Source organism: Loxodonta africana, chromosome 1 (assembly GCF_030014295.1).
Source record: "Loxodonta africana isolate mLoxAfr1 chromosome 1, mLoxAfr1.hap2, whole genome shotgun sequence".
In the NCBI taxonomy this organism is placed as follows: Eukaryota; Metazoa; Chordata; class Mammalia; order Proboscidea; family Elephantidae; genus Loxodonta; species Loxodonta africana.
In genome coordinates, this window is record NC_087342.1 from 140,494,275 (window position 1) to 140,519,521 (window position 25,247).

Here is a 25,247-nt window from a genome sequence, read left to right on the forward strand (position 1 = left end):
CAACAAAAAGACAAATAATCCACTTAAAAAATGAGCAAAAGATATGAACAGACACTTCACCAAAGAAGGCATTCAGGCAGCTAACAGACACATGAGGAAATGCCTCATTAACCACTAAAAAAACAAAACCAAACCAAGTGCCGTCGAGTCCATTCTGACTCATAGCAACCCTATAGGACAGAGTAGAACTGCCCCATAGAGTTTCCAAGGAGCACCTGGCAGGTTCGAACTGCTGACCCTTTATTTAGCAGCCGTAGCACTTAATTACTATGCCACCTGGGTTTCCTCATTAACCGTTAGAGAAATGTAAATCACAACTATAATGAGATACCATCTTACCCCAACACTACTGGCACTAATTAAAAAAAAAAAAAAAAACAGAAAATAATAAATGTTGGAGAGGTCATGGGGAAATTGGAACTCTTATGTACTGCTGGTGGAAATGTAAAATGGTACAACCACCATGGAAAATGATATGGGAAATCCTTAAAAAGCTAGAAATAGAAATACCATATAATCCAGCAATCCCACTCCTAGGAATATATCCCAGAGAAATAAAAGCCATCACACAAATAGACATATGCACACCCATGTTGATTGCAGCATTATTCACAATAGCAAAAAGAAGGAAACAACCTAAGTGCCCATCAACAGATGAATGGACACAGAAATTATGGTGCATACACACAAGTGAATACTATGCAATGATAAAGAACGCTTATTAATCTACAAAACATCTCACAACATGGATAAATCTGGAGGACATTATGCTGAGTGAGATAAGTCAATCACAAAAGGACAAATATTGTATGAGAACACTATTATTAAAACTCAAGAAAAGGTTTATATACAGAAGAAAAAGGGTCTTTGATGGTTATGAGGGAGGAGAGGAGTAGAGAGGGGAAATCACTAATTAGATAGTTGGTGGTGGTGTTGTTAGGTGTCGTTGACTCAGTTCTGACTCTTAGCGACCCTACGTACAACAGAATGAAACACTGCCCGGTCCTGTGTCATCTTTTCAGTTGTTGTTATGCTTGAGCCCATTGTTGCAGCCACTGTGTCAGTCCACCTTGTTGAGGGTCTTCTTTTCTGCTGATCCTGTACTTTACCAAACATGATATCCTTTTCCAGGGACTGATCCCTCCTGACAACATGTCCAAGGTATGCAAGACGCAGTCTCGCCATCCTTGCTTCTAAGGGGCATTCTGGTTGGACTTCTTCCAAGACAGCTTTGTTCGTTCCTTTGGCAGTCCATGGTATATTCAATATCCTTCGCCTACATCACAATTCAAAGGCGTCAATTCTTTAGTCTTCCATATTCATTGTCCACCTTTCACATGCATATGAAGAGATTGAAAATACCACGGCTTGGGTCAGGCACACCTTAGTCTTCAAGGTGATATCTTTGCTTTTCAACACTTAGAAGACGTCCTTTGCAGCAGATTTACCCAACGCAGTGCATTGTTTGATTTCTTCACTGCTGCTTCCATGGGTGTATTGTTCAATAATTTCTACATTTGGTTGGATCACCTTTCTTGGGAATAGGCATAAATATGGATCTTTTCCAGTCAGTTGGCCAGGAAGCTGTCTTCCAATTAGATAGTAGACAAGTGTTAACTTCGGTGAAGGGAAAGACAACACACAATATAGGGGAAGTCAGCACAGCTTGACCAAGGCAAAGCCATAGAAGTTTCTTAGACACACCCAAAGACCTTGAGAGACCAAGTTACTGGGGCCAAGGGCTGGGGACCATGGTCTCAGTGAGCATCTAGTTCAACTGGCATACTATATAGTTCATAAAGAAAATGTTCTGCATCCTATTTTGGTGAGTGGTGTCTGGGGACTTAAAAGCTAGCAGGTGGCCATCTAAGATACATGTATTGGTCCCATCCTATCCAGACCAATGGTGAATGAAGAAAACTAAAGATACAAGGAAAATATTAGTCCAAAGGACTAATGGACCACATGAACCACAGTCTCTACCAGCCTAAGCCCAGAAGAATTAGATGGTGCTTGGGTACCACCACTGACCACTCTGACAGGAATCCCAACAGGGAGTCCTAGACAGAGTGGGAGAAAAATGTAGAATGAAATTCAAAGTCACAAAAAAAGACCACCCTTACTGGTCTGATGGAGACTGGAGGAACCCCAGAGACTATGGTGCCCAGACACCCTGCTAACTCAGAACTGAAGTCACTCTCAGAGTCTACCTTTCAGCCAAAGAATACACAGGCCTATAAAACAAACAGTAACACATGTGAGGAATGTGCTTCTTAGTTCAATCAAGTATAAGAAAAATATATATATATATACGTGAACAAATGGGCAACATCTGCCCAAAAGCAAAGATGAGCAGGTAGGAAGGGACAGGAAAACTGGACAAATGGACATGGGGAACCCCAGGTATAAAGGGAAAGGGGGAAAGCGCTGACACAATGCGAGGATTGCATCCAATGTCACAAAACAATTTGTATATATATTTTTGAATGAGAAAGAAATTTAGACTAATATTAAATTAAGGGATAAACATTGTATACTTATTTAATTCTAAGACTGAACACTGAAATATTGTTCACTAATTTTTTTTTTTTAAGCATAATTTTAGGTTTACATTCTTTTGCTTATATTTATACACTATGGAGTAGCTATCTTAAAGCCATGATTTAATGAACATATTCATTTGGACAAATGTCAGGTTTAAAGAAGAGATGTCTGGGTAGAAAGTTGAGTTATGTGCATTCATGACCTTTGCTATCCTACAAAAATGCTTGCTATGACAGTTTTCAATTATCGTCCTTTCAGTTTTCTCTGTGAAATAGAAGTTACTTTGGTTAAAAGTTATAATTAATTTAGATACCTGAGATTATTCTAATTGTTGTTGTTAGGTGCCCTTGAGTTGGTTCCCACTCATAGTGAACCTACATACAACAGAACAAAACAGTACCTAGTCCTGCACCATTGTTGCTGTGATTGAGCCCATTGTTGCAGCTACTTTGTCAATCTATCTTGTTGAGGGTCTTCCTCTTTTTTGCTGACCTCTACTTTACCAAGCATGATGTCTTTCTCCAGGCACTGGTCCTGCCTGATAAAATGTCCAAAGAACATGAGACAAAGTTTCCCCATCCTTGCTTCTAAGAAGATTCTAGCTGTACTTCTTCCAAAACAAATTTGTTCATTCTTCTGGCAGTCTGTGATATATTCAATATTCTTTACCAACATCATAATTCAAAGGCATCAGTTCTTCCATCTTCCTTATTCATTGTCCAGCTTTCACATGCATATTAGTTAATAGAAAATACCATTGCTTCGGTCAGGCTCATCTTAGTCCTCAAAGTGACATCTTTGATTTTTAACAATTTAAATGGGCCTTTTGCAGCAGATTTGCCCAATGCAATATATCATTTGATTTCTTGACTGTAGCTTCCATAGGCATTGATTGTAGATCCAAGCAAAATGAAATCCTTGACAACTTCAATATTTTCTGTTTATTATGATGTTGCTTATTTGTCCAGTTGCGAGGGTTTTTATTCTGTTGAAGTATAGTCCATACTGTAGGCTTTGATCTTCACCAGTAAATGGTTCAAGTACTCTTCATTCTCAGCAAGCAAGGTTGTGTCATAACGCATATTGCAGGCTGTTAATGAGTCTTCCTCCAATCCTGATGCCCCATTCTTTTCGTATAGTCCAGTTTCTCTGACACTTGCTTAGCATACAGATTGGAGAAGTAACAGTGAAAGGATACAACCCTGATGAACACCTTTCCTGATTTTAAACTGCACGGTATCCTCTTGTTCTGTTCGAATGACTGCCTCTTGATCTATGTACAGGTTCCTCATGAACAGAGTTATGTGTTCTGGAATTCCCATTCTTTGCAATGTTGTCCATGATTTGTTATGATCCACACAGTTGAATGCTTTTGTATAGTCAATAAAACACAGGTAAACATCTTTCTCGTATTCTCTGCTTTCGGCCAAGATTTGTCTGACATCAGCAATGAGATCCCTCGTTCCCTGTCCACTTCTGAATCTGGCTTAAATTTCTGGCAGTTTCCTTTTGATGTACTGCTACAACTGTTCTTAATTATCTTTGCAAAATTTTACTTGTGTGTGATATTAATATTGTTCAGTAATCTCCACATTCTCTTGGATCACCATTCTTTGGAATGGGCATAAACGTGAATCTCTTTCAGTGGGTTATCCAGGTAGCTGTCTTCCAAATTGCTTGGCATAGACGAGTGAGCACTTCCAGCATTGCATCTGTTTGTTGAAACATCTCAATTGGTATTCTGCCAATTCCTGGAGCCTTGTTTTCTCCAGTCCTTTCACTGCAACTTGGACATCTTCTTTCAGTACCGTAAGTTCTTGATCATATGCTACCTTCTGAAATGGTTGAATGTCGACCAATTCTCTTTGGTACGGTGACTCTGTATATCCATCTTCTTTTGATGCTTCCTGGGTTGTTCAATATTTTCCCTGTAGAATCCTTCAGTATTGCAACTTGAGACTTAAATTTTTTCTTCAGTTCTTTCAGCTTGAGAAATGTCCAGTGTGTTCATCCCTTTTGGTTTTCTAACTCCAGCCCTTTGCACATTTCATTGTATTACTTTGTCTTCTTGAGCTGCCCTTTGAAATCTCCTGTTGAGCTCTTTTACTTTATCATTTCTTCTGTTTGCTTTAACTTCTCTATGTTCAGGAGCAAGTTTCAGAGTCTTTTCTGACATCCATTTTGGTATTTTCCTTCCTGTCTTCTTCATGTTAACTTTTGCTTTTTTCATATATGATGTTCTTAATTTCATCCCACAACTCGTCTGGTCTTTGGTCATTAGTGTTTAATTAGTCAAATCTATTCTTGAGATGGTCTCCAATACAGGTCGGATATACTCAAGGTCATACTTTGGCTCTCGTGAAGTTAATTTTCTTCAGCTTCATCTTGAACTTGCACATGAACAATTGATGGTCTGTTCCGCAGTCAGCCCCTGGCATTTTCTGACTGATGATATTGACCTTCTCCATCGTCTCTTTCCATAGATGTAGTCGATTTGATTCCTGTGTATTCCTACTGACAAGATCCAAGTGTTTAGTCGCTGTTTATGTTGTTGAAAAAAAGATATTTGCAATGGATAAGTCATTGGTCTTGCTACGTTCTATCATGTGATCTCTCGGGTCATTTGTATCACCAAGGCCTTAATACTAAGCAATAGTGACAGAGAAATGCAACTGAGTATCAGGGTAATGGAATGACTTTGTTTTTCGAGAACAAAGAATAATTTTGTCCCCAAGTGTCAGTTTGTTCCATGATATGAAAAACTTGAGTATGTACAGAGAGGGAATAAGAGTCTGAAAAGAAACTAAAAAATGTGTTAAAAATTTGGCAAAGTTATCCCAGCTTTGATGAACTTACAAGAAAAGCATGTTAAAATGGGTGGAGATAGGCAGGAGTTTGTGAAACCTTTACTGCCAAGTACTATAGTAATACCAAACTAGAATTTGGTATTTTCTCTGTTAAAATGATAAACTGCTCTTAAAGAACTAAAAAAAGCTGGTTACTCTTTAACTTTTGTACATTCTACCCAGATAGCAGAAATCATGTAACTCATCAGAATGATGCTTTGCTTTGTTTTGACTTTATGATGTACTTGATTAAGAAAAAGGCCAAAAACAGCAAAGAATGTTTCCCACTTGTGAAAGACCTGTTTCCTTAAAATTATTCTGCCTTCTATATTTATTTTAAAATATTGCATTTGGACTAAATGGGATACCAATTATTATTCTCATAGGTACCCATGGTCCTATCTTAATCCATTGATCAAATTTTTTCTGAAAACTCTTGATTTTGCTTTCTCAAGATTGGATCCTAATTTAGAAAAACAAGATAAAAAATTCAGGATATGGTTTATGTTAAAACTATCTGAAATTTCTTAGAAGAGCCCCTGGAAAATCAATCAAAAACGTTAGTACTTTTTATTAGTAGTAAGCAAGTATTTCAACTCAACTCACAATTTTATAGCGATAAAATAGCATTACAGTGGTCAAAAATAATGTTTCTAAGGGTTCAAAAAATCTAGCACTTATTACAAGCAGACCATGGCCACAAAATATTTAGCTTACCTGGAAGTTATACAGGAGCCCTGGTGGTGAGGTGGTCAAAACATTTGACTGCTAACCAAAAGGTAGGCAGTTCTAATGCACCAGCCGCTCCTTGGAAACCCTACGGGGCAGTTCTACTCTCTCCTATAGATAGGGTTGCTATGAGTCACAATCGACTCGATGGCAACAGGTTTGATTTTGGAGGTTATAAATAGTGTATTTAGAGAATAAGTAGTAAAGCTAACATTGAAAAATGTGTGCAGAGGATAATATGCAAATAAGTGAGAAACATAATTTGAGCTTGCAGATTATCTAATCAACTTTCTTACCTCACCTAACCAAATCCGTTGCTGTCGAGTCAATTCCAACTCATAGAGTTCTTACCTCACAGACAAGGATAATTTATGTTCAGAGAGATGAAATAACTCCCCTGGGGTTCCTCTGCTTCTTTATTGGCACAAATGAAAGTAAAACTCTGTTTTCCAACTCCAGGTATAGTTCTTTCCATTACACTGGTTGCCAACACGTCTAGCTAGTTAGGCAGAAAGCTACTTCATTGAATCTTTTCTACCATTCTTTTCCCAAACAAAAACACAAAGAATAATCAATATATGGTAATGTGTTAATCGTGAAGAGATTACAAATATAAGGTATTATAAGAAACAGGTTTTGTGCTTTTGTCTTTAATCGTATTGTTCTTGAATACTGGAGAAACATAGCCGAGAACATAAACTTGATGTTACTACAAAATAGAAACCAGTGAAAAGTTGCGGCTGAAAATGAATTTTTCTTGGCAGGTTCCTCTAAGCATATAGTACTAGGTCTTCTTCATAGCAGCATACTTTTAAAAGAAAAAAGAAAATGTTTACCTGCTTTTCTCAAGTTAGGTATTTTATATATAGTCATTTTAACTCAACTTTTTAGAGATAATCATTAACAGCAAAGTCACAAATCACCCCTCCATGTGCTTACATTTGAATAGTTGTTATAGCTTTAGTTTTCACATCTAACTATTGTTTATACAAAAATTGGGATTCTTTGAAGGTCAATCCAAACAAATTTCTAGGAAAAGAGCAACAGCTTTGTAAACTTCAGTATCTGTACTACTGCTTAACAAGTAAAACTAGGCAGTGTTTCTTTCAAACATTCCTTTTATGAAAACCCTGAATATTCAAGTATTTATCACCCTGTACAGTAAATTGAACAACAGTAACAAATCAATAAAATTGCTTTATGTATGTAAAAATGCAAATTACTTTAGGTTTTTAGTCATTTTTGGAATTAAATTGCATTGTTATTAGTTACCATGGAGATTTCAACTCATGGTGAGCCCCTGTGTGCAGAGTAGAACTGCCCTCCATAGGGTTTTCAAGGCTCTGACCTTTTGGAAGCAGATTGCTGGGCTTTTACTTCCAAGGTGCCTTGGGATAGGTTCGAACTGCCAACTTTTTGGCTAGGCCAATAGTTGAGCATATAACTGTTATAGTATCATTTTGCTGAATAGGCAGGACAATGGAAATTTTAATGAACCATGATAACTGCTTTGGTAAAGTCCTATCAAATGCTAAGTCCCTGTCGAAATTATGTATGGAGAGCTTTGTTACCAAAAAAAAAAAAAAAAAAAAAAAGGCAAATCAAGAGGCTCTACAAAATAGTTTAGAAAAACAAGTTTTCTATTTATTTAAAAATAAGTCTGTCGTTACTACATTGCAGGGACAGGAGTTCTTACACATACATTCTAGTTTGTATAAAAGGATTCAAAGAATTATGCATCAAAAACTAACATAGAAAGTGTCCACGTAACAGTAAAGAAAGGTCCAATCAATATGTACAAAAAGAAAGGGCACTGCTATCCTGGTGTGAGACTGCCATTTATAACATGATACTCCAGGTTTCCAGAAGGAAGAAACAAAAACCTCAATAAAGCTAAATAATTTGTTTTTAAATTCTGTTACTTATTACATACAACAGATTTGCTTGTGTTTAGCATTGTTTTCTGTACAAAATAAGCATAATTTTAATTTGAAAATGTGTCAGTTTCAACATTAACCTTCTAGGTCAGTTACTTTTTAAAAAATTGAGCTACATTCTACACGTCTAAATATCATATGTGACAGGATTTAAGTTTTCTAAAAGATCTTTAATAAGACCCCTGTCTTCTTGTAGTTTTCATATGGTCCAAAAATGTAACTTTGAATTTCGTATAATTTTATAGTTTATCATTTTGATAAATCAACACGCATCTTTAACTTAATCAGCATGTGTGTGCATATGCCTTATATGCGTGTACATATATACCATCCTGAACCTATTCTCCAGTTCCTTAAATGTAGAAACTTATAACCACCTACTATTATGTATTTGGTTTGTGCCACATAAGGTTAATTTCCTGATGATTTTATCTGCATTAAAAAAGTATTTCAACAGAGCTATCAAAACTAAAAATAATATATATAGCTCATAATATTTTCTGCTCGTTACTTTACAAGGTGTGTACAAGGTTTATCTCTGGAGCGCCAAAAGTGGTATGTAAGTCTTCTGACTCAATTTGGCCTCTTCCTGGATACTGTATATAAGTAACGACTTTTCATTTGGAGTGCTCAGCAAAGTATAACTGAGAATAAAAGTAGTTTTCTTAGTAAATGTAATACTAAGGAGTTCAAATCACTTGAAAATTTGGGAGACGGGGAGGTGAGGGGAAGGTAGTACAAGGAGGAAAGCAAGGAAACAGTTTATTTTTCCAATAGGAGAAATGCATTCTTACCTAAATATAACTAAATCACTGCTCAACCTGTTATGTTAGGAATACCTTCTAGGTATGGAGTAATTCACAGAACATAAAAGTACTTCCCATTATGACTTTTAAAACCATTTATTTTTTGTGTATATAACACTTATACTCTTTAATCACTCAAGTATCTTGGTCCTTTCAACTTACTTTAAAAAAAAGTTTAGATGAACAGGAAAGTTAAATTTGTTTTCATTAGATAAACTGAAAACCAAAATTGCTACCAGCTGACATCAGAGAGGGCTATATGGGTATGTATAAAATGGAATGTCAGAATTAAAGTAAATAGATAATATTAGCAATATTTACATGTTTTAAAATTTCATTTGTAATATAAATTAGTGCCTACTAATTTATATTACAAATATTTTAACACATGCAAATGTTGCATATCACACAAGTAAAATGTTACCTGAATTTGTTGAAATGTATGATGAATCTACTGCACTGCAGACAAGGGACAGTTCTGATGTTAACATACACGCTGCATGAGGATCTCCTCACTGATCAATGAATTCTTATGTAATTTATTTCCAAGTAATATATGACCTTATCGAGTTCACAAATATTCTAGTCATTCTAGTTACAATGAAGGAGGAAGATAGTCTTGTAATAATGCCACCAAAAAGTCTTTAAATTTGTAAAGCTGGGCAATAAAAAAATGAAAATGAGGCCAACAAATCTTTAGTTTTTAAATATGCGCACAAAATAGTCCAACACCACAATCTCAGTCACAATGGATAAAATCTTAAGAAGCTATATATCTACTGCCCTGGGTTGTTGGACTGTAATTAGACTGAGTATTTAAACTGCCAATTTGCAACATTTACAATTTGTATAAAAAACTCCAAGAGTCTCCTGGAAGTTGAGGATGGGGTGAGGGGGGAAGGAAGAGGTCGAGAATATTAGGATTGGGTACTTAAAAATACATAGGTTCAAGACTGATTTACATATTCCATGGATGTAACAAGTTGTATTTCTGAAACTTTCAATCAATTTGAGATTTTTTTATTGCTCATCTAACTGCCAACATTTCCTTCTGGAGTATAAACAGTACATACATGGAGTCACTGTCTCAAAGAGGATATTTGTTTCCAAGTGGTAGAACAAAATAATACGGTAATGACTTAAATCTCTTAAGTCAACTTTTGCAACATATAGAAGCTAAATCATAAAAATACAAAATCTAAATATATCTGGTATTACCAATACATTTTTAAGTGTTTCAATTATATAGAACCTGATCCAAGTCATTTTTGCTTTACTAAGAAACGAGTGTCTAATAATGTCCAAATAGGGTCAGAAATAGTGTCTTTAGAACAACAATAACACATTTACTTGTTACAGGAAGATGTTAAATACTCAAGTCTTTGCTCAAGAGTTAGAACTAATCCATACACCGCACTAGAGGTATATTGCTCTAATATTGTGTATGCTCTTCCTTTTCTGTACACACCTTAAAACTATACATTTTTTTTTACAAAAATGGATCTGATATAGTCTATTACTTTTTCTAACACAATGCAGATAACATCAGGAAATTACATATTTCAAACAGATTGCCCTCAAAAGCAACAAATTAATGACTTAAATTTCAAACATACACACACTATTATTTTCAATGGTGTAACTGAAAGACTCATTTTACTATACAACCAAGCCATCCATTTCTGCAATATGAACAGTTTACTGAATTTTAATTTTAAAGTTAAATATTGTTAGAAAAAAATAAATATACAAAAAAAAAAAAGCTCCAAAAACTTTGAATTATATTTTTCAATTGTAAAATCACAGCAATCCAGTATCTGGAAAATGGTTTACTTAATTTCACAGGAGGATTTCTGTACAAATTTAGTTACAAACAATCTAAAAAGCCCAAATGCATCACTTTCCATTCTTCTTCAAGACAGTTAAATGACAGCTAGTATTCATCCTTACCAGAAATAAGTAGAGAAATAATTATGTAATGTGTTTTGCCAGGGTTCAGTGTGAAGTCTTTATTTTTCTACATCGTGGTCATGCTGATACATATTTTCCCATCCTCACTTTTTAAAAATGTAGTATCTGAAAATTTTGGTTACATTTTTGTACCATACCAGTTCTCAGAAAATACTACATTCTTTAAATTTTTTTAAAATGGACAATAATTTTTAAACAATAGAAATGGTATTTATGTTGGTTTTTAAGGTATAAAATAACTAAATGTACCATAAACAAATAAATAACTGCTTTCCTTTTCCATAGCAGTACATATAGCAATACATTCTCCTAAGTCATATAGTTATCATTTACAATAGAGAACTTAATTTTACTAATGATGCAAAAAAATAATAGAATACAAGGCACAATCATTAAATGGAATTTTTCTTTAGGGTGTATACTGACATACCAGCGTGATAAGGATACCGTAAAAAGTGCAGAAAAAACACAATGTGCAATGAGACCACTGTATAAAACATGATTGCATAAAAAGTGATTTGGCCTATTTTAACCTTTAATAATTGAAAATAACCAATCTTCCCCTTAAAATTAAACTATAAAGTATGACATTTTAAAATTATTTTATTCTAGCACTATCTAAAAAATCCTGAAAAAAGAATTTATACCTGGGTAATAGTATATAAGTATGTGTTTGTATATATATTTAATTATACCCATTTATCAATATATACACATACACACACAGACACATTTCTTTGTAAGTCATTTTAGCCTATTAGATATGACTAAAGTTTAGAAATGACATTAATCCAGATTGACAAGTAAACATCAAATCCCATACCTTTTTCCTGTATTTTCCTTGAATCCTTTAACCACTTAAACATTTTCTCTAAAACATCTCTGTCAAAGGACCCACCAGTGCATTATTTTCTACTATTAGTACCAAAAAAAGATACATCTCAGCATAACTCTTTAATAAGTTGCTCTTTAGAATAATATATAGCCTTTTCCAGTACTGAAAATTGTATGCTGTCCTGACAGTCAAAAACAGGCTTTCCACTGCACTGATTCTCAGTCTTTGGCACAATAAACAGAGATTGAGAGATTGATATAAGAATCAAGGTCTGAAAAATTAGACAGTCAAATGTTTTCCAATGTGGATATGTTTCCTTTTCATCAGTACATTTTCTCTTAAGTTTGGCAGAAATGGAATAAAGCAAAAGCCTCCTCTAGATTCTATAATTAAACTTTTTAGGGTTATCAAATGGTGGGAGTTTTATATTTTTACTGGATACACATTTCTTAATTTACTGCTACTCTGTGTAACATCTGTCTTCCTAGAGGCACGACTTCTGTATCAACAGAAATGTACCTTGCTTGGTCAAAAATAAACATTCATTTTAACATGAAATGCTCTATCACTAGGAATATTATGTTCCTTAAGAGTGTAGCAGAACTGTCTTTTCCATAAATAAATCAGGAATTCATCATAGGTCCTCAATTTCTTTTGTTTTGAACAGTGAACAAAATAAATGTTGAAATGCATAACCTATCTAAGGGCAATAAATAGCAAACATTTAAAATATATGTATATATTTATATATATATTCATTTAAAGAAGTGAAGTGTCTTGTAAGTTTGTTTTTTTTGCAAATCAAACCATAACATTCCCTAATCCACCATAGCAGCAAGGAAGCAGAAGCCTTAGTTCTACTTATTCCTTAACTGTACCTGCTTTATAGATTTTGAAGTAAAATATTTTGGTACAAACTACCAACCAATTAAATTAGCTTTTGCTTTTTCAGTCAACTTTCGGACTCGTCCTCTACTAGAAGTTCCAAAAGTCAAAGAGGTGTCTTCAAACAACAGCTGCCTTTGCTCCTCCTCAGAGTCATCCTCATTATAGAAAGCTGTCCTTCGACCTTGGTTTCTAGTTCTCATGTGGGGTTCAGAGCCTTTAAGTTCCTCCAACTCTTCTTCCTCATCCATAGGATCATCTGTCTTTTTTCGGTTACTTCTCCTTAGCATTTTTACACTTGTAGGAACCATGAGATCTGAGTCTAGTTTTTGTGTCTTCATCTTCCGTTTGGGTTTTCTGCCTCCACGACTCTTTTTCTGTAACAAATCCTCCTTTACAATATTAGTTTCGGGAAGAAAATTGCATGTCGAAGAAGGAACTACTTCATCTCTGACAGGATGCACATTATTTTGCTGTGAATTTTCTGGCTTTGCATACTGTAGCTTTTTGGGCTTTCTACCCCTTTTCTTGTGTATAACTTCACCACTACTGGTGGTATTAACTTCTACCTTAGGTTTCCTCCCAGGTCCCCTCTTCATAAGTTTTGATGGCTGCGCTCCATGGCCATTTACTTGAATGCTTCCTGGTATGAGAGCGTTGTTCTTACAATCTGCTAGAACGGAACAACAGCACACTTTAGCACATGGAATTGCTTTTAGTTTGACCCTCAAATTAATCAATAAGGCCTATTGTGAATGTTACATATAATGACATAATCTTAAATCATTTTACTTAAATGAGAAAAAGAACCTAGAAAAAGTTAAGTTTAACTGTTTGTTTTTAAATTAAAACTCACAGAAGAGAAAGAAAGAACTGTAATGAAGTTATCAATGACCTCATCTGTCACGTGAGGGAAATGAGGCTGAGAGCAAATAAATAACTTATCTAAATGAATACTGTAAATTGATGACAGAGGTGGGATTAACCAAGGTTTCTTGCTCCTACTACCTTTACTGGCACCCTGGTGGCTGCTAACCAAAAGATGGGCAGTTTAAACCCGCCATCCACTCCTTGGAACCCTATGGGGCAGCTCTACTCTGTCCTATTGGGTTGCTAACAGCACCTAACAACAACACAACTACCTTTACTACACATTCCAATGTATGAGCACTTTTTGTCATCCCACAAAGTGACCTCATTTATTTTACAGAGCTTAACACTTACAATTTATTGTTTACCTCATTGAACAGTTTTTTCTGTATTCCTACCTTCAGGCAACTCAATTATGGAAAACAATTTTGGTTTAAAACTCATGACCTTTTAACTTGGTAATCTGAATACGTAAGTATATCATCCCTCTATTTTCCTCTGATCATTTTATCTATGATGAAAGAAGGAATAAGGGAAAAATCAGATTAGAATGATTTTAACTCTTATCTGATCCCCTCCTAGATATAATATCCCTGACACCAGAGAATTTATGATCTAAATATTTACTTGCATTCTCCAGAAGTACAAAAGATCCCCTCTCCTAATTCTCCTATGCGAGGGATTTGAGAGTATTTCTGCCAGAACAGTAATGTTTTTCTCTGTAAAACTTACCATGGCTTTGACATTTGTCTTCTATCTACAAGAGTAAAAGTAAGTTAATCTCCATCAAGCACTATGTTCTTGGGACTCTATAAAAAACAATTAAATGACAGTTTTTCTTCGCAGGCCCTTTTTGAAATAGCCCTGTCTCCTTATGTAGTTGAATGGCAAATGATTGATTTAATAACATAAGGAATACTGAGATTGCATGCATCAATCAAAATGATGCGTGCCACCACCATCGTGACTAAAATCCCACTAAAACTGTGATAAATGTCATTATGTGTCATTAAAAAAAAAAATAGCTGGAGATCTTTCTGTTGTTAAGAAAAAAAAAAAAATGCCATGACCTTTTTGCATGAAGGAAAAAAAATACTTATATACGTGTATTACTCCAAACCCCTTTTTCTAAGATTCTGAAGCTTTTTTTTTGGTTGTGGTGGGTAATTTGCAAAGCAGTATATTAAAGGAAATATGCAGAGATGGAAATTGCTTTAAAGAGAATACTTCTTCATAAAGACTTTTTTTTTTTGGTCTTGGATTTGGATTTTATTGCTTTGTAAATATCAAGAAAGAATGGTCAAAAGACTCATGAAAGTGAGAGTCAGTAGCAGAAGGGGAAAACAACACCCTCACTTCTGACTCCCATAGTACTTTAAATTAGTGATTTTCCACAGTGTGTGTGTGCACAACAGTTAAATACTTGCTACCGAATGATTACATTTAAACTCCTTGAGAAGCCCGTATACCCTTTTTTGTTTTACATTAAGACTACTGACAAGGGTTCTAAATATTGAGTCCATGTATCCACCAGAAGTTCTATAGATGGGCTTTAAGGACTCCGTGAACCCCTTGCAACTGTCCAAAATTTTGTGTGGATATGCATATGTACGTTTTTCTGAGGAAAGGTTGATGACATCCATCAACTTTATAAAGCAATATACAACCCAAAAAGGTTAAGAGCTAAGGAGGCTGTATTAAGAAGGAATTCAAAAGTTAAAAAGAAAACGTTAACAAGTGCTAATCTGGACCTGTGCTGTCCAATAAGGCACAACCATTATTCATGAGTGGCTATTAAGCACTTGAAATGTGGCTATGCAACTGGGGAACAGAATTTTAAAATATTAAAGCAGTGTAACATTTTCAAATAAGAAATTGATTATATGAAATTATAATTTTGATATAATGGGATAAATAAAATATATTGTTAAAATTAATTGTTTTTGCTAGATGGGGCTCCTAAAAATTTTTAAATTATATAAGTGGCTTACATTATATATTTCTGTTGGACAGCACTGCTCTTCAGTCTATTATTATTACCTCAGGTGTATTTATGTGACAAATCACTGCTAATGAGTTATCTAATGGCTGATTATCAAATTTTATACTGTACTGATGATACTCTTGAGTACTTTTGGTAATCAAAAACTTTAAGTCAAATTGGCTACTGGAGCTTCCCTATTGTAATGCTAGAACCACATGAACAATTCCCTTTATATATTTGGTTTCACTAGGATTCAGGAGTAACAAAGCAAGGCCAATATAATATTTAAAACTTTGTTCAGGTTTTGTAATATGCAAATTAGAAATTATCACATATAAACCTGGGATTTTTCTTGTGTTTTTAATTTAATGACAGTACAGTCTGCTTTTGGCAGAGCTGCAAATCAAAGAATGTCTCACTAAATTTATTAACCAATATAGGATGTGTGAATTTCAAACAGGCACCCTGAAAAATGGGTATAAACAATAACTCCAACAAGAGCATCATTTTTAAGAGGGCTCTACTGTATCTTGAAAGGCACTAATAACACTATACCTTGCTCAATGACAGCTGATGACTTTGAAAGAGTGGATGCCTTTGAGAGTACAGATGACTTCATTTTACGTTTGACTGGCTTTTCCTTTTCCATGTTTTCTTTTGCAGAATTATTCCTAGTGCCATGACTAAAACTGGATTGAGCAGGACTTGAAAGAGTATTCAAGTTGGTTTTGGAATGTTTCACAGAATTCTCCAGTACTAAAACACACACACATACAAAATTAAAAGCTAAGAGTTATTTTTGAACCTGAAAATATGCAAAGAAGGTTGGGATTGCTTCTAACCATAACTGCTTGAATTAGGCAAGATAATAAAACCTGGGGGATGCTTAAAGCTTTTTCCTTAGGAAATCTAATTTCAAATAGGAAAAACGCATGCACAACTAGAAACTCTTAATAGTTCAGCGCTTTTAAAAGCTGTATAGTCACTTAAGAGATTATGAAGGCAAGTCTTGGCAAACTGTTAGCAAGTGTAGGTAGTAGAACTTCAATTCAGGTGTTCTGGATCAGAGTTGTCATTTTCCAACATTATTTTACACTGACAATCCCAAAACTCAATTTTCTTTTTCTTGTTTAAAAAAAAAAAAAAAAAATCTAGCTACCACCACTGACTGCTCTGATAGGGATCACAATAGAGGGTGCCAGACAGAGGTGGAGAAAAATATAGAACAAAATACTAACTCAGAAAAAAAGACCAGACTTACTGGCCTGACAGAGACTGGAGAAACCCTAAGAGTATGGCCCCCCAGACACCCTTTTAGCTCAGTAATGAAGTCACTCCTGAGGTTCACCCTTCATCTAAAGATCAAACAGGCCCATAAAACAAAAGAAGACTAAAGGGGCATACCAGCCCAGGGGCAAGGACTAGAAGGCAGGAGGGGACAGGAAAGCTGATAACGGGGAACCTCAGGCTGAGGAGGGAGAGTGCTGATGTGTCGTAGAGGTGGCAACCATGTCACAAAGCACTATGTGTACTGTTTAATGAGAAGCTAATTCTGTAAACCTTCGTCTAAAGTACAATAAAAAAGAAATTCTAAAAAGCAAAACAATAGAAAATAAAAACAGCAATGTCTAGTGGAAAAGCTGAAATAATTTAAGTTTATAATTTTACAAAAATATATATATATATCATCATACACACTTCAATTTTGACATAACTGATTCTTACTTGTTTTCCCTGGCATCGCAGTTGTATTCACTTTTGAAATAAAAGTCTTTCCTGCTGAAGAAGTAGATGGTTGCTCAGTGATAACCGGATCTCCAACCACTCGGTTGCTTCTGGTTCGAACAACAGAACTGGATTCTGCTTTACCATTTATCTGAGCAGCATTGTGCCTTGGTGGTATTGATCGTGTAGGTGTAGAGAACGGAGAGGTAGAGATATCTGACTTTAGCTGAGGTTTTAAGATCTTTTTTTTCCTTTCTGGGCTGTAAATAAGATAATATCTTTAGTCATTCTTATAGGCACAATGAGAATTAATAAAACACAGTAGTTTCATAAACATTGTTGGATTCAACATTTGTTCTATTATGAAATATGTTAAAATATGAGATTTGTAGTGGATTTCATATGGTTGTGAGCCTTTGAAAAGTGAATATTTAGTGAAGGATTGCTGTAAATGCTACAGTTATATGACAGAAAGCATGATGCCATCACTATCCTAAAAATGCTGTTTTACTGTATAGATTTAGCAGTTTAAATTTAAGCACTTACACTAGTATAGGTTTAGTTAAAAGATTAAAAATCCTCCACATCATAGGAACTTGCATGTCAAATATATCATTCTGCAATATAGGGAATAGTAAAGGAAGTATTAAAAAACACCAAGTTCTGTCATTTAGATGTCAAAGTTATAGATCAGTTGATGCTATCTAAAAGAAATTAAATACCTTGACGTAGCACTACTGGAAACAGAGCTGCTTCTGTTTCTTTTCTTCCTCCTCTTGGTTATTGTATTTCTTTTATGAAAACGAAGAGCAGATTTATAATCTGATAAAACTGAACTAATATGTTCTTCAAAGAAAGCAGACAGGCGCAAACTCATGCTGTAAATCTACGGCAAGGAAAAAAAACTGTTCAAGTATTCTTAAATGAAAATGTCTGTTCAGTAAATATTAACATAATTTATAGTTTTCTCACAAAATTTTTAAGAATTTAAGCATTGCTTTTTACCAATCTTTTTAAGTAAAACTGAAGCATTTTTACAATTAATTTGTGTGCTTAGGTTAGGAATCTTCAAAACTTTGAGATTCTTAAAGAAAAGCCCAACTCTGAATTCAGATGACTAACAGAAAATTCCTTGCAATGTACTTATTTTTATAAATTATTCCTAAATGCTCCTTTCCATTATGTGGAAAATAGCTGGAACAGTTAAGCCTACATGGCCTTATTCCATGCCAGGAAAATTCTTATGTGATATTTACTCACTACTTCAAGAAAGGTAACCATTCCTAAAACAATGAAAACTGACATCAGTGTTATTTCATACAAGGAACACAGCAGAAAGATGTGAGTTCTTTTTTCTACTAGGACACCATTACCATAATACAAAGTTAGTCTATTTTGCTCTAAATTTAAATAAAAGCAACATTTAGCTTTTTAACATAATTTTCTACTAATATTGCCATTTAATTTAAACACACAACAATTTAGTTATATACCCTTGATCTTTTGCTTGGCGTATATGCTTTGGAATTACTAAAAATAAGTCTGACGTCTTTACATAGCTCCATTGGTGACTCGTAATTCCCAGCCTCTAAGGTTTCTCTAACGGTAGCAAAATCCATCGGAGTGTCAATGATGTCTCTGTAGTCCTAAGGGGGAAACAGTGTTACCACAAGGCATTACTTCTCAGCATGGGGATTCGCATATGATTTCTACAATTAATGCAAGTCCTAGAACTATTAATAAGCACTCTGTTCCTCTCATCAATGTTCCCTTTTTTCTGAAGATTTTTATTTCATGCCCTTTCCCTTTTGTTGCAACTAACACAGAACTTTTCTCATTTAAGAACATAGTTCCTTTTTTGTACCCATAGGGTGGGGGTTGGGCTAAAGCGTGTGGAACTGTGTTGGGAAGGAAGAATTAAAAGTAACGAAAAACCTCCAACTGTTTAAGTTTGATGTAAACAGAAAACTTTATACTACCTATAAATCCTAAAGGTTTTTGACTCTTTGAATCAAGAGTACCTGAGTTCTAGTGACCTCACCTTCATTAGCACAGCTAGGAACTTCGCAGTAATCAAGACTTACGAATGTAAATGGTTGTCAAAAAGTCTATATACCCTTTATTCCATAGATTAGAAGTAGAATTATCACCCAACATCTCCACTTAGTTAACTGTGTGTAAAAATAAGGCAATAAGTTAGAGGCAAATAAAAACAGTCAAGTGAAAGCAGATGAGGGCAAAAGAAATAGTATGAAATTATCAATATATATGTCTTCTAGTGACAAAGACTACTACACGTTTTCAGCAGTTCTGAGTATGTAACTGTTTTTCAAACTATAATAACTGGACTTTGCACCATCAGGTTTAAATTATGATCAAAAATATTTAACCTTAAGGCAAAGAAGGTACAATATAAGATGGAATTATTAAAGAACATGATCTTTTTTTAAGTATGTATGTCAGATCTTAGATCTTCCAAGGCATTCTGCCTTTCAAATCAGCCAGCTTAGGAAGCTGTATACTGGTTGTAATTATACTGTTTTTACAAATAGGGACAGTTTTTTCTTTCTGCCATTTATTTTTCTTGCCTTACTGCACTGGCAAGAGTGGACTTCCTTGCCTCATTCCAAGTCTTAGGAGGAAAGCATTCTGACTCTCACCTTAAGCATAATGTTAGCTATAGGTTTTTTGTAGATGTTCTTTATCAAATTGAGGAAACTCCCCTTTATACCCAGTTTTCTGAGAGTTTTAATCGTGAATGTTGATACTTTTTCTGCATCAATTAATATGATCATGTGATTTTTCTTCTGTAGCTTAATATGATGGGTTGCATTGATTAATTTTCAAATACTGAACCCTCCTTATATACGTGGAATCAACCCTACCTGGTCAAGGTGTATAATCGTTTTTATATATTACTGAATTCTATTTGCTTTTGTTAAGAATTTCTGCACTTAAATTCATGAAGGATACTGGCATAGTCTTCTTCTTTTGTACTTGGCTGGTTGATACCAGGGTAATACTGACTTCATAGAATGAGTTAGGAAGTGTTCCGTCCTCTTCTATTTTTTGGAAAAGATCGTATTAAAATTGGTGTTACTACTTCTTTAAACAGTTGGTAGAATTCTCCAGCGAAGCCAATGGGCCTGGAGATTTCTTTTTTTAAAGGTTTTTAATAACAAATTAGGTTTCCTAAATAGTTATAGACCTAATTCAAGTGATCTACAGTCATGCATTGCTTTATGTCCACGATGTGTTCTGTGAAATAGGACATTATGTGATTTGGACATTGTGCGAACATGCCTAAATTGCAAGCAATCGTAGTCACTGATTTTCCACTTTTGTGCTGTTTAATCTTTTGTTTCACTTCCAAATCAATACTTCTCCTTTGCCTCTTGCTGCTGCTATCACTAGCACTCGTTTTGCTGCATTTGGGAGCCATGATGCACTTCACGATAATATCTTTGGAAGAAAATTAAACTGATAATGCTACAACACCCAAGAGACACGCAATACAAGAGATTGGATGCTGCTGCCTACAAGTCAAAGCATACATTGTTATATGGTAAGCTTTTTATTTGTACATAGGGAAAGTTCACATTCAAATAATGATAGAAAGTACAGTACATACATAAGCCAGTAATAGAAGCATTAGGACTATCACGACGTGTATTATAGGTTATGCAGGTGCTGTACCATTATACACCTGGCAGTGCAGTCGCTTTCTATACAAGAGACTGAACATACACCTGTTACACGCGGGAAGCCGTTGCATTTGCTACGTCCAGTTACACGTGCTACATCCCATTCTTCAATTGTGATTTCTGAACTCTATCATAACCTTACGGGACCACAGATGTACATGCGATGGACATTGCCTGAATGGACGTTATGCAGCTCATAACTGTATTTCAGATTGGTTAAATTGTGGTAGTTTATATTTTCAAGGAATTGGTCCATTTCATCTAGTTGTCAAATTTATATGTGTGGAGTTGTCTACAGTATGCCTTTATTATCCTTTTGATATCTGCAGTGTCAGTAGTGATACCCACTTTTCCATTCCTGTTATTAGTAATTTATGTTCTCTCTTTCGATGTTTGCAAACCTTAATAGAAGTTTGTCAATTTTATTGATCTTTTCAAAGAATTTGGTTTCATGGATTTTCTCTACTTTTCTGTTTTCAACTTCATTGATTTCTGCTCTTAATTATTTTCTTTCTTCTGATTACTTTCCATTTATTTTGCTCTTCTTTTTCTAGGTTCTCCCGTTCAGACTTATTGATTTGAGAGTTTTCCTCTTGTGATACAAGCATTTAGTGCTATAGATTTCCCTCTTAGCACTGCTTTAACTGCATCCTACAAATTTTGATGTTATATTCATATCATATATTCAACTCAGTTTTTTTTTTTTTTTTTAACTTTTCATAAGGCTTTCTCTTTGACTTATGGATTATTTATAAAAGTGTGATATTTAGTTTTGAAGTGTTTGGAGATTTTTCTGTTACTGATTTCTAGTTTGATTCTATTGTGGTTGGAAAACATGCTAGGTGATTTCAATTATGTTACATTTGTTGAGGTTTGTTTTATGGGTCAAGATATGGTTGGTTTGGGTATATTTTCTACTTACACTTGAAACAAATGTGTATTCTGCTATTGTTGGGTAGAGTGTTCCATAAACGTTAAGATCCTATTGGCTGATGGTGTTTGTTAAGTGTTTCTATATCCCTGTCGGTTTTCTGTCTAGTTCTGTGAATTTTTTGAGAGAGGGGTGTTGAAATCTCCAACTTAACTGTGGATCTGTCAGTGTCTCTTTTAGCTCTATCACCTTTTGATTTATATACTTTGCAGCTGCATTACTCGGTACACATAGAATTGTTACGTCTTCTTGTAGATTAACTTTTTTATCATTATATAATGTCCCTCTCTGTCTCTGGTAATTTGTTCTGAATTCTACTTTATCTGATATTAACACAGCCATTTTGTTTTCAATTCTTTCACTTTTTTTTAACCTGCCTGTATCATTATATTTGAAGTGAGTTATCTGTGGGCAGCATATAGTTGAGTCGTTTTTTTAATCCAATCTCTGACTTTTGATTGGTGTATTTAAACCATTTATTTTTAATGTAATTATTGATATGTTAATGCTTAAGTCTCTCTGGTTTCTGTTTGTGTTTTCTTTCTCCAATCCACCTGTGGGTTGTTTAAACATTACTCAGAATTCCATTCTAATTTATCTAGTGTTTGTGACTGTACCTATGTAGTTTTTAAAGTGGCTGTTGTAATTATTTTATAATACATATATAACTTATCAAAATCAACTGGTATCAACATTTACTAGGACAAGTACAGAAACTTCCCCTCCCCTTATGTCCCTTTACCTTCTCCCATTTATACCTGTCTTAAATATATTCTCTATATACATCAAGGACCAACTAGACAGTGTTATAATTTTTGCTTCAATTGAATATTATTTGGAAAACTCAAGAGGGAAGGAAAGCCTATTGTATTTACTCATGTTTTTGCTTACCATGTTCTGTCTACGTTCATGATGTCCTAAGATTCCTTTCTGTTTGGAGAATTTCTTTTTGCCATTTTTTCATGGTAGGTCTGCTAGTGACAAACCCTTAATTTCCTTCCATCTGTAAATGTCTTGACATCTCCATTTCTGAAAGATTTTTTTCCCCCCACTGGATACAGAATTATTATTATGCCACTTCCTCCTGGTCTCCCTGGGTTCTGATGAGAAATCTACTGTCATTTGAATGTTTTCCACTAAAGTAATACAGCATTTCTCTGGCTGCTTTCAAGATATTTTGTCTTTGGTTTCCAGAAGTTGGTCTACGATGTTTCCTGGCAAAGATTTCTTTTGGTTTACCCTGTTTGGGATTTGCTTAGATTCCTGCATCTGTACATTTATGATATTTGGGAATTTTTTAGTCATTTCTTTGAATACTTTTTCAGCCTCACCCTCTTTGTCTTCACCTTCTGGGACTCTGATAACACAAATGTCAGATCTTTTGTTATGGTTCCATGTGTCCCTGAAGCTCTGTTCATTTTTTCCATTTTCTACTGTTGAAATTGGATCATATCTATCCTTTAATCTCCAAGTTCACCATTTTTTTCCTCTGTTCTATTGAGTTTATTTTGGTTATTTTTAGTTTTGTTCAAATCCCCAGGTGCTCCTTGGAAACCCTATGGGGCAGTTCTACTCTGTCCTATAGGGTCATTATGAGATGGATTCGACTTGATGGCAATGGGTTTTGGTTTTTTATTGCTATCTGGTTCTTCTTTGTATCTTTTATCTCTTTGTTGAGGTTGTTTTGCTTATTTGTATTATGTGTATAACCGCTCACTGCACCATTTTTATATTGGCTATTTAAAAAAATCTTTGTCAGGTAATTCGAACACCTGTGTTCCCATCTGTTGATTGTCTTTTCTTATTTAGGTTGAGATTTTCTTGATTGATATGACAAGTGATTTTCAACTGAAACCTGGACATTCTGGGTATAATCTTATAAGACAATCTTTTTTAAATCCTGTGTTTTAACAGACCTCTTTTGATAATGCTCTCATGTGTGAAATGAGTGCCATTTCATTACTATAAGGTGAGTGTGCAAGTCCAGGTTCTCTACTTGGCTTCCACTGACACTGGAGCAGGGGCTGGGGAAGAGCTCCCTGCTACTGCTGGGAAAGGGAAGCTTCTAATTAGACTTCCATGTATGTACCATCCAGGCTGGGAAGGGGAGGGCCACCTTGTTGCTACTCTCTATGTGGACTTCGCTGACACTATGGAGAGTGGCCTTGTTATCAATGAGTGCTGATCAAAGTCCTGACTCTCCACAAGGCCTTGAATGATACCACCCCAGTGGTATCCCTCATTATTGCCAAGTGTGGGTAGAAGTCTAGGCTCCCGTCATGGTCTCCATTAATATTTGGGGAGGAGAAAAGGGGCTCTGCTCGGCTTTTGTTGGTAGAGAAGGGGCAGGGCTGTTTGACTGGAGTAGAGAAGTTATAAGATTTTTTGTTTTATTAGGTTGACCCTTCCTGGTCCTTTGGCTAGAGAAAATAGGTTTTTCTTGGATATTTTCTGTCTGCTCCCACTGGCATTTCTGGGTTTCCAGCTTCTTCAGAATCCAGAGTGGAACATATAAAGCAAAAAGCAAACCCAGGGAACTCATTATTTTGTTAGTCCTCAAGTCCTGAGATCCCAGGTCTGTCATCTTCTTTCTGCCTTTCAATCTTCTTGTATTCATTTTACAAATAATGCTCACAATTTTTAGTTCTACTTAAAGGAATAGGAAAAAGTATGTCTACTCTATCTTCCTAGAAATGGAAGCCCAGTTATACTGCCTATGACCAAAATATTTTTGAAATGTTTCACCTTTAAATGACTTTTGAGCCACATAATAAAAACACACAACAAAATCAGACTTAATATTTTGTAGGAATATTTTGATTATGGCCAAACAGTATACTATGTAGTTTCGTTTATTTTATGTACCAAACCTGGTCCAAGTGACTTGGCTATTTACGTAAATTTAATTCACCATTAGTGAGTGGTTGTCATTTTTCAAAAAGATACTCCAAAGCCTACACTAAAACTATTGAGACAACTGGGGGTAAAAAAAAGTAGCTACAAAATTGCTTTATATAGATTTTGGGAAAATGTCATTTAAATGATGTAAAAAAAAAAAAAAAAAGTTTTGTAAAATTTTGGTTAAATATAAAATTTATGTAGAAAATATTTTTGGGGTTTATATCTTGGATTTCTACACTGCATACAGTGCATGGTAGCTGCTCAATACACCTCTGATGAATAATGAAGAATATTTACTGAATTTCAAAAAATCTTGCTCAGAATATTTGATTAAACTCAAAATGTAAGCTAATGTTTTCATATAACAATTGACATATGAAGGGCATAATCTAGTTATAGTTAATTCTGAAGTATAAAAGTACAATTATCCAAAGTTTTTTCTTTTATTGTAGTAAGCAGCCATGAGTTTTAATACTTCCATCATGGAATACCACAAGAACCAAGAGATTAAACAAAAAAGAAATTATCTTCTACTTCTTGTCTGCTAATATTTTAGGTGGGTGGAAGGAGAGGTTCCAA

The 25,247-nt window shown here is 34.8% G+C and overlaps 1 protein-coding gene across 7 annotated transcripts in view; it reads right to left on the bottom strand.

Moving 5' to 3' along the window:
- Window positions 1-7,741: 7,741 nt before the first annotated feature.
- PHIP (pleckstrin homology domain interacting protein) overlaps window positions 7,742-25,247 on the bottom strand; it is a 145,949-nt gene continuing 128,443 nt past the window's right edge. For 3 of the 7 annotated variants that reach the window (XM_064288234.1, XM_064288220.1, XM_064288255.1), the window contains 5 exons: window positions 18,626-18,778; window positions 17,855-18,018; window positions 17,133-17,392; window positions 15,963-16,163; window positions 7,742-13,226 (listed from right to left, as the gene is read on the bottom strand). In XM_064288234.1, the coding sequence (XP_064144304.1) occupies window positions 12,586-13,226; window positions 15,963-16,163; window positions 17,133-17,392; window positions 17,855-18,018; window positions 18,626-18,778 (1,419 nt within the window). In that variant the 3' untranslated portion in view covers window positions 7,742-12,585. Of the gene's footprint in view, window positions 13,227-15,962; window positions 16,164-17,132; window positions 17,393-17,678; window positions 17,750-17,854; window positions 18,019-18,625; window positions 18,779-25,247 lie in introns of those variants that run through there. The other 4 variants (XM_064288227.1, XM_064288248.1, XM_064288240.1 and 1 more) reach the window with 4 other exon arrangements.